Raw genomic sequence first — 10,546 nt, 5'->3', positions numbered from 1 at the left:
GAAAATTTTTTGCGTATTTCACAATATTACCTATAAAACCGTCGTTACATTTAAATTGTATTCGCAGCAGGACAACGTCTTATTGCTGGTTCATCTGAATTTCTTCATTTGGAACCCTTTTATTAGCATTTTCATTCATAATTTTTGGTTTGAAATTTTTTCGTTAGAAAACACAAATTTAATTTTTATGTTAGAATAAAAATAAATAAATTATTTTTGACATAACCCAAGCACTTTTTAAATAAACAAATAAAAACCAGCTGCCTTGACGATTTCACCTTACTTAGTGCATCCTGATTTATGATTTCTAGATTTATATATGAATTCATTCATTTGAAGTTCTGTTTCAAAATCAAAATATTCCTTCATTATTCTTTGATTCCTTCTCCATTTGAATTTATCAAAAATAAACTGAATTTATTTTCAAAGCTATTTTTTTAAGTCATTCAATTGTAACAAAAAATATATTTCCAACATGGTAAGATATTCAAATAACAATAAACCATCTAAAGAATTTAAAATTCATCAATTTTTCAATTTTACAGCCTTTAGAAGCGGTAATACGACGCAATGCTGAAAATACGGAACGTATAATGAAAAATGCCTTGGGTTATGTGGTCTGTAATAATAACTATGGTACAATAGCTATATCTTCCTATGACAATACCGTATCGGTGGGCATTATAAAGTTAATTTGTAAAATGTTGGTATCGGCCGCTAGAAGTGCAGTACGTGATATTGACAGTACAAACGATTTGAAATTTTTACGCATAGCCACCAGAAAATTTGAATATTTAGTAGCACCAGAAAAGGAATTTACTATAGTGGTGGTACAATGAATTGTTAATCTCATATGTATTTTATATAAAAAAAACTTTTATTTTTATTTTTTTTATCTATCTCTTGTTAAAAAAAACATTTGGCTAATACAAATAATTAAAATTTTTCAAAATAAAAGAGTGGTTAGGCATTTTGAAAACCATCTTTGGCATTTTGTGTTACGACAATAGTAATTTTACCATCCGGAACTATTAAGGTCTCATTTTTAGTAGTTCTTAATCTAAGCATAATTAATTCATTACGTGCATCCATCTTCTGTAAACCCATACAAACTTTGTCGCGCAATATTTCATAGAGACCAGCGTACTGTATGGCTAAGGAACTCTCCATAGTCGTTTTAACCGGATTACCCTTATTATTGAGTATCATAATATCGGTTACATCTGGTTTTTGTTCAATTTGACGAAAAACTTCTTCTACATAAGCACGAGTCCGTTTATTCTATAAAATAGTTAATAAAGTTGTTTAATCGTACTGATGTAGCAAAATAATTGCAATTTACCTGATTCTTTTTTTTGATTTGGCATATTTAAAAGTATTTTTTTTTTTATTACAACTGAAGTTTTTGTTATTAAACTACTTTGTTATTAACGACAAAAACAACTACATATTTATAGGTTATTGGGTTATTAAAATAAACAAATTTATATAGCACTTGCCATGGAAACCATATAGCGTAGTAGTGGAGGTTATGTTATTATATTAAGGTTGTTAATAAATTCATACCAGATTTGAATCAACCGCCACTTAACAGTTTAAAAATCGAAAAAATTAAAAAAAAAAAAAAACGGTCAAAAAGTCGACTTTTTAAACTAAAATCAGTCTAAAATCGATTCAATTATGTTTCTATTTTTATTGCAAAAATTAAAAAAACTACGTGGAAGCATTATATTTTTAACTTAAAAAGTCGAAAAAATCTAATAGGTATTTGATAACTATATTAACTATCCCATTATAAATGCATTTACAAAATTCTGAGCGGTTGCACCAACATCAAAATATTAAGAAGAGTTTGTGAAACTGCTCTCTACATAAATATATTTATTTTTCGCTACAAAACAAACTTGGCACCACTTTTTCTACCGGCAGAATACAACCCTGGCAACAACAACAAAACACTTTTTGACATTTCTAATGTGAAAGCGTTTTTATATTTTTTTTGTGCCGAAAAACCACAAGTAGTAAAATCGTAAAATTCTTAACAAAAAAGGTGCAAATAAATATAAATTGCAATTAATTAAGACACAAAATGTCTACAGAAGATTTCTACTTACGTTATTATGTCGGGCATAAAGGTAAATTTGGCCACGAATTTCTCGAGTTTGAGTTTCGCCCCGATGGCAAACTGCGCTATGCCAACAACTCGAACTACAAAAATGACACCATGATTCGCAAAGAGGCATTTGTTCATCAATCGGTGATGGAAGAGCTCAAACGTATTATTTTAGATTCAGAAATAATGGCTGAAGATGATTCACCTTGGCCACCACCAGATCGTGTAGGAAGACAGGTAATTTTCAACGCACAATTGTTTTTTCAATTTTATTTTATGTTTTCAAATATGTCGCTTTTTCAGGAACTTGAAATTGTCATTGGCGATGAGCACATATCGTTTACCACCTCTAAGACCGGTTCACTGGTCGATGTAAACCGTTCCAAAGATCCCGAGGGCTTGCGTTGCTTTTACTATTTGGTACAGGATCTTAAATGTTTAGTTTTCTCACTCATCGGCTTGCATTTTAAGATTAAGCCTATATAAACAACAGCGACCGGACAAAGGACACTACGAGGTCTACTCATTTTCTTTTTAGTTTAAATTTCATTTAACTACAGTCTACACATTTGTATTTACAATTGAAATAAAAGTAATTTAATATTTTTCACGCTATTTTTTTCTGGCAATTCTTTTTTTTAATAGTTTATTAACAAATTCTTAACATAAATGCAGTTTTACACAACAATTTGTATCAAAAGCCTTCGTTGACAAATATTAACGGCGCCGGCAGCTGACAGTTAAAATGTTTGCGGCGGCTTAAAATCGTCTGTAAACCGGCTATTTAGTGTGAAATCGAACCCAACACCTACGGTCTACCAGACTAGAACACCAACCTACCGGAGGTCACCTATTCTAAGCCGGCTAAGAATTCAGTTATTTTTAAATTTTCAACGATTTTAAATAAAATCGGAATCCCAGAAATTAAGTAAAAAGTGGAATTTTGCTCGTCTACCAGATTGGGGAATTTTTGTATTCGTAATACTGTTTTATTTATTTCTCTCGTTATACAACTCATTTTCACGGGATTTATTTTCAAACTCGCAGTTGGCGGCAACATGGCAGCCAGCAATTCCCCGCAGGAAAAAGGGGCGATGAAGAAGCCTTCCTAAAGGCATTATACTCTAGTTCAATGGAACGTATACCAGTTAGGTAGTTTGAAAGGAAGATGTATGAATGTTACATCAAATCCAAAGAAATACACCAAAAGGGCACTTAATTATTTAGGATGAACTCAATAATGTTGTTTTGGTTACCACGACGCTGTAATATACATATGTACATATAAAGGAAGTAGAGATTGGTCGGCAAAACTTTTAAAAGACTGCATAAATCAATCCTGACACAGAGTAATGTTTTGCCAGGTATCCAAAACCTTTTGGCTAAGTTTAAACATTAAGGCAACCAAAGTTCTACTAGGATTGAACAGGAAGAGTATAATGATTCTAGAAGAAGTGTTAGCCGATCACTGTGCAATTGCAGCCTTTCTAAGTAATTGTTCATTAATACAAAAGATCTATGAATGTGGTGTGAAGATGATGAAGAGCTAGAAACAGTATAGCAACAATGAACCAAAAACAGATCCAAAATGAAGTAGGAAATGTAGCTAGGAATGAAATAGGCAACCATTAGGTTTTATAAGTGGAGCAGAAATGCTATTGAGTTAATAGATTATATAGATACTTCTATTATCAACTTTTTCTGATTAAGAGTAGCTGATCGTAGGCCGAATTTAAGCTAGTGGGCATGAAATCCATTTATGATACGAATTCGGCCTACAGATGGAAGCCAGTTAATCAACTCGGAAACATCTCAGCTCCAACCATGTTGAAATTTTGTTACGATATATCCAATGATTTTCCAGATACCGACTTATTTCCAAAATACAGTTTCTAAACCACTACAGACTGATTTGAAACTTTTATTCCTTTGAGATATCTTGATCGAACAACAAACTTGTGACCCAAAACTAATCACAAAATTTAAAATGTTTATTGAATTGTTTGGAAAACTGTTCTTGGGAGTATTTTTGACGCAAAACAAAGTCAAAATCGACTTTATAGTTATTTTAAACTTTAGATTAAGTGATATCAAAGAAGGAATAAGATATAACAGAGAGGACATTAAGTTTTTATAAAGTTGACTTCGTGCTGTTATAATGTCTTAAAAATGGCGATTTTTAAACCTTAATTTAAGATATGATGAAAACTTGATGTGATCGGCGTAGCTCTATCAATTAGAAAAGTACCATTTAGTCTCTGTTAACCCATTTATTTACTTATTTTTAACTGTAAAAAACGCAAATTTATTTTTGTATAATTTAAACTACATTTATTTCGTGAAATATATATTTTTACATAAGTATGTATGTATGTATAAGTTTAAAATTTAATATGTATGAATATGTATTACTTTTTAACACTTTATATAATACAAAAAAGAAAACTAATACATAATATAATTATTTTTATTAATTTGTAAATAAATGATAATTAAAATTTAACACTTAAAAACTATTTTTTGTTTACTTTTTCTTATTTCATTAAATTTAATTTTTATAAAGTTAAAAAAAAATTAACAAATATTAAGAAATTTGTATAGAAAATTCTTAAGGATTTATAAGTCATTTAAACACTGATCGAGTAAATTTTATTTTAAAATGTATATAAGTTCGTTTGATATGTATAAATACTTTTTTTTAATTTGTTTAATACCAACAACAAATAATTTAAATGTTAAATATTATGAATGTATTAAGTACAAAATGGATTTAAGTTTTTTTTGTTTAAGTTAGTTTATCTTAATATTGAATTGAGCCATTGCTATTTTAAGTAAAAACACTATAATAATAATGTGCATATGTATGTAAAATGTCGTCAGTCTTTGGGTAAGGGATTGAATTAAATACGTTAGTTAATATTACATTACTATAATAAAATATTAGTTATTTTAACTTAACTTAATTACCTTTTGAAAAAAAGTTTTGTTTAAACTAATTGTATATACATTTTATATACTTATATTAAAACTAATGATGGTCAATGTGGAATTGGAATTAGGTAGATAGTTTGTAGATAGGTTTTAATAAGGCTAGATGTTGGTGAGAAAGGTGCAGGGTGGGTTTTTAAGGGTTCTTGAATATTTACTAAAGAAAACTCTTTAAGAGTTTAATGCGTAAATCTCAAAGTCATAATTGTGTGGTGTGCTGGTAAAGGATTTGGTGATTGTTGAGCTGTTTGCTGCTGGTGATGCGACGTTGAAGATGTAGCCGAGCCAGCATTTGAGCCACCACTAAGTAGTGGTCTTTCAAAGTATTGTGTTGAGGGATCTAAATTTGTTTGTAGCGTAGGCGTTAATGTCTGTGACACTTGGCCAGGTGAAGCTTGTGCAGAATTTAATAATAAACCTGTACTGCCAACCGCTACATTGGAGGCTGGATTAATACCACTGCCGGCTGGCATAGTGGGTGCAGCATTTATAATAGCTCCTTCCTTGGGGCAGCCAATGGTTAAACGTACGTGTAAACCAGATTCTTTAATTAAATTGACCACATCCCCATGAGACATGCCGGCTATGTCAATACGATTTACCGCTATTATACGATCACCCACTTTAAGTTCGCCACAACGATCGGCTGGACTACCCGGTATAAGTTTGCCTTTAAAAGAATTTAAAAAAAAATGTTTCAAAATGTTAATTTTTTTCTTTTAATTAAATATTTACCAATTGTTGAGCCATAAATGATTAGACGAAGAAATGATAACAAAACCAAATCCTTCATTTTCATGTCTTGTTACTATAACATCATAAGGATAACGTATAGGATTGTTACGCATCATAGGCTGTAAAGGAGAAGGATGCTGCAGCATGCCTACATTGCCTGTTAGACCAGTATTATTTAACATAGACTGTTGTTGGACCATCAATTGCTGTGGCATAGAGTGCTGTTGCAGTTGAGGTTGTGTTATGCCGGGTCGCGTTCGTCGTCTTAGAATCATTGTCACTTGACCACGCAAGGCAGCTTCTCCCATTAAGGAAACTACTTTGTGGTGTGAGGAATTAACCTAAATCAAAAAATATTTAACTGTTTTTTTACAAATCAACATACAAGCAAAATCAATCAATCAATCAATCATCAATCTATCTATCTATCTATCTATCTATCTATCTATCTATCTATCTATCTATCTATCTATCTATCTATCTATCTATCTATCTATCTATCTATCTATCTATCTATCTATCTATCTATCTATATCTATCTATCTATCTATCTATCTATCTATCTATCTATCTATCTATCTATCTATCTATCTATCTATCTATCTATCTATCTATCTATCTATCTATCTATCTATCTATCTATCTATCTATCTATCTATCTATCTATCTATCTATCTATCTATCTATCTATCTATCTATCTATCTATCTATCTATCTATCTATCTATCTATCTATCTATCTATATCTATCTATCTATCATCTACTATCTATCTATCTATCTATCTATCTATCTATCTATCTATCTATCTATCTATCTATCTATCTATCTATCTATCTATCTATCTATCTATCTATCTATCTATCTATCTATCTATCTATCTATCTATCTATCTATCTATCTATCTATCTATCTATCTATCTATCTATCTACTATCTATCTATCTATCTATCTATCTATCTATCTATCTATCTATCTTCTATCTATCTATCTATCTATCTATCTATCTATCTATCTATCTATCTATCTATCTATCTATCTATCTATCTATCTATCTATCTATCTATCTATCTATCTATCTATCTATCTATCTATCTATCTATCTATCTATCTATCTATCTATCTATCTATCTATCTATCTATCTATCTATCTATCTATCTATATCTATCTATCTATCTATCTATCTATCTATCTATCTATCTATCTATCTATCTATATCTATCTATCTATCTATCTATCTATCTATCTATCTATCTATCTATCTATCTATCTATCTATCTATCTATCTATCTATCTATCTATCTATCTATCTATCTATCTATCTATCTATCTATCTATCTATCTATCTATCTATCTATCTATCTATCTATCTATCTATATCTATCTATCTATCTATCTATCTATATCTATCTATCTATCTATCTATCTACTATCTATCTATCTATCTATCTATCTATCTATCTATCTATCTATCTATCTATATATCTATCTATCTATCTATCTATCTATCTATCTATCTATCTATCTATCTATCTATCTATCTATATATCTATCTATCTATCTATCTATCTATCTATCTATCTATCTATCTATCTATCTATCTATCTATCTATCTATCTATCTATCTATCTATCTATCTATCTATCTATCTATCTATCTATCTATCTATCTATCTATCTATCTATCTATCTATCTGTCTATATCTATCATCTATCTTCTATCTTCTATCTTATCTATCTATCTATCTATCTATCTATTATCTTATTACTACTATATCTGTCCACGCTTTACACTTACCACATTAATACCATCAATACAAGTATTTCATCGCCTGTTGTTATACGATGATCGTTATCCGCTGCTCCCCCTGGTACAATATGACCCACTGTCCACTTGAGATCCTTCTTCAGTGCCGCCCACAATTCTAAAGCCAAAACCCAAAGCCTGACGTTGTAACGTCACTTCCGATAAAGTAAACTGTCACCTGAGCCATCTAAAATGTCACTGGATTCGGGAAGAAAACCATTACGCATTAGGGCTCCAACCGGCTGTAGATTATTATAATTAACTGCCGCCGCATTATTTTGCCAGTTACCCCAGTCTGCTGTTGAGCCGGAGAATGTTGCTGCTGCTGCGACTGATTATTAGGCCACCATGTACGTTAGGTTGGTGTTAAATATTGCTGGCTGAGAAGGGAGAATAACCACCCGCACCACTAACCATCACATTTGAAATTTCCTATGCCGGTATTTATTTGCATTTGATTATGATGCTGATGATCGAGTGGTGTGAAATCCCACACGTCTTCTATCGTTCACAGCTCATTGACTCTCTTTTGCATGCGTTCGTTTTGTATATGAGCTGCCTGTAGGCTGGCTGAGGAGGCGGGTGAATATTGGTTGTGACCATGTTGAGGCTTGATGATAGACCGGATAATAACTACGTGGTGAGGGTTGTTGTTGCTGTTGTTGAGGATGCGTGGGGGGGCTTGTAAATTGTGCGTTGCGGAGGAATTTCTTAAACGATATTACGAAAATCTTGACATTCGTAGCAAAAGCAGGATTCATGATGATGATGGTAGAAGCTGTGGCAGGTGCCATTAGTCCGGCCGTTGCGGCTGATGAGCTGGTAGGCGGTCCATAGAGTCCACCACTTAGAGGACTCATTACTGGTGGCATTTGTGCTAAACCATAGATGGAACTATAATTACCACTACCCGCACTAACATAATCTCCCTGATTTTCATAGTTCGGCACACCTGAGGCGGTAGTACGTAAATAACCTCCCACTGCCGCTGTCGCTTGACCATTATTGTGCATTGGACTCACTGGGCAGGATACGCCAGCTAAACGTTCACTTAGACTGGTTACCATTTTGGGATATGGATCCATAAAGGGTATATCATGATTGATGGCATCGATTCCGACAAAGAATTTTGCGATTTACTACCCTCATTTAAGTGGCTCTTACTTTCCGCTAAAGAACGTTCTAGTGCCGTTTCTTCAGCACTGGTATTTACAGCAGCCACTTCTCTGGTCTTCTGTCAGCTCCATATTGGGTGTATTCACTCTGGCTCTTCGTGTATCCACCAGAGGTGTTTTTGGTCTAATTGGTAGTATCTCCTTTTGCATAGTACTATACAAATCAGCTGTAGGCGTTTTGCTGCGGAACAAGGCATTATTGCCTATACCACCCGTAGTGGCTCCCAGGAAATTTCCTTAATTTGGCTACCGTATTATTACCCCCAGCTGCCGACTGGCCCGCACTATTAGGCGAGGTATTATTAACTGCTGTTGTTGATGTTGTCACTGGTCTTTGTATTTTCACCATAGTCGGCCTCTGTTTGGAGCAATCTTTAAGTATTTGTACTACATCCACATGGGATTTATTTCGTACCACAATATCGTTGATTCCAATAATATATCTCCCTCTTGTAGCTGATTACAGCAAGCTCGATCTAATATCTTTTTGACTTTTTGTCCATAAGAGGAATCGGCTATGGTGAAACCAAAACCCATGGCACCTTTTATTATGGAAAACGTATGTACTTCTGGTTTTTTCATTAAATAAAACCACTGTTGTCTATAGCACTTCCCGTGCTAAGATTGTGCTTGTTACCGCCATTACTACTAGCTCCCGATATGTCCAGGAAATTATAATTTCCACCATATTGAGCTCCATAAGCATGCGTCGTTGTTTGTCTGGTTCGTGCGAGGAAATGCCATCAACAGCTATTGTTGTCACTACCTCGGTATTGGGATCATTAGGATCAAACGGCAAAGGATAACCACGACATACTTCTAGGGTTACCGTTTCGCCCGGCATAATTGACTGGAAAACATTAACCTGGAATAAAATTTAAGTTAATTTAAAAGAGATTTTAAACTTTAGTTTAAGCTAGGTTTAAACAAAGAATGTAGACTATCTTTATCAGTAAACACCCGTCCTAAGTGGATCATTAACATTAGAACTCTTTTACTTACCATTTCATGATGCGTAAACCCAAAACACAAGTATCATTAACATACACCCAAACATCGCCCATTGCAGCTGACCATCCAGCCAAGCCGGACCATTGGGTACTATTGATTTGATCTGCAAAAATTCCTCTACTCCATCATCACCACCCACTATTGTGATACCTAAACCGCGAGCCGATTTCAGTAAAGTAGCGGGTAATACGTTCCCCTTGCATTTCTGCCGGATTACGGGTAAATTTGTATGGCAGTAAAGGTGGTTTATTGGCATTTTGTTCTTGCATCATGGCTGGTGGTGGTGGTTGCATGGCTCGTTGTGATATATCCACTGTGGAGAGGTGTCGAAGCTGATGAAACTGAACTTAAAGCTATACTAGCGTTTGTACCATTCAAAACACTAGACGATGATGGTGTTTTGTGGTCGTTGTGGTGGCAATTGATGTGGATGCTGATGATTGTGAGAATGTTGATGTTGTTGCTGCTGTTGTTGTTTTTGCTCGGCTGCTCTACGTTTAGCCTCTAGTACAGGATTTTCATATTGTGTTTTTCCTATTGACATGATCGATGTAGTAGGTACCATAGAGAGAATCTTCAATTTTTTCCCAACCATAGGGCAGTTCATCTTCTCCACATTCTTCCAAAGATTTCTTTTGATATTTCGAAAGTCGCGGATCTAGCCAGTGTGAGGTGCCGGTATTGTGGCTAAATTTTATTAAATTATAAATGAATCTATT

General features: G+C 33.4%; 3 protein-coding genes and 1 pseudogene across 3 annotated transcripts; 2 read left to right on the top strand and 2 right to left on the bottom strand.

The window, feature by feature from the left end:
* The first annotated feature begins 322 nt into the window (after positions 1-322).
* LOC119614969 (dynein light chain roadblock-type 2-like) lies at positions 323-982 on the top strand. The gene is made up of 2 exons (XM_037971057.1): positions 323-478; positions 546-982. Exons 1-2 carry the CDS (start codon positions 476-478, stop codon positions 837-839), a joined length of 297 nt encoding a protein of 98 aa, XP_037826985.1. The 5' UTR covers positions 323-475; the 3' UTR covers positions 840-982.
* Positions 905-1,351, bottom strand: LOC119614970 (dynein light chain roadblock-type 2-like; the record flags this gene model as incomplete). The annotated part of the gene is made up of 2 exons (XM_037971058.1): positions 905-1,281; positions 1,343-1,351. Coding segments are annotated over 2 exons (327 nt in total), but the record flags the coding sequence as incomplete, so codon positions are not given.
* Positions 1,352-1,954: 603 nt separating this feature from the next.
* On the top strand, positions 1,955-2,728 carry LOC119614971 (protein mago nashi). Its single transcript, XM_037971059.1, has 2 exons — positions 1,955-2,350; positions 2,417-2,728. The coding sequence occupies exons 1-2, from the start codon at positions 2,090-2,092 to the stop codon at positions 2,597-2,599; spliced, it is 444 nt and encodes a 147-aa protein (XP_037826987.1). The 5' UTR covers positions 1,955-2,089; the 3' UTR covers positions 2,600-2,728.
* Positions 2,729-5,280: 2,552 nt separating this feature from the next.
* LOC119614968 overlaps positions 5,281-10,546 on the bottom strand; it is a 5,489-nt pseudogene continuing 223 nt past the window's right edge.

This window comes from Lucilia sericata, unplaced genomic scaffold (assembly GCF_015586225.1).
Source record: "Lucilia sericata isolate MDLA Ls3-8-SP2 unplaced genomic scaffold, ASM1558622v1 Contig003772F_arrow, whole genome shotgun sequence".
NCBI classification, from domain to species: domain Eukaryota; kingdom Metazoa; phylum Arthropoda; class Insecta; order Diptera; family Calliphoridae; genus Lucilia; species Lucilia sericata.
This window is presented reverse-complemented; position numbering and strand designations above follow the sequence as displayed.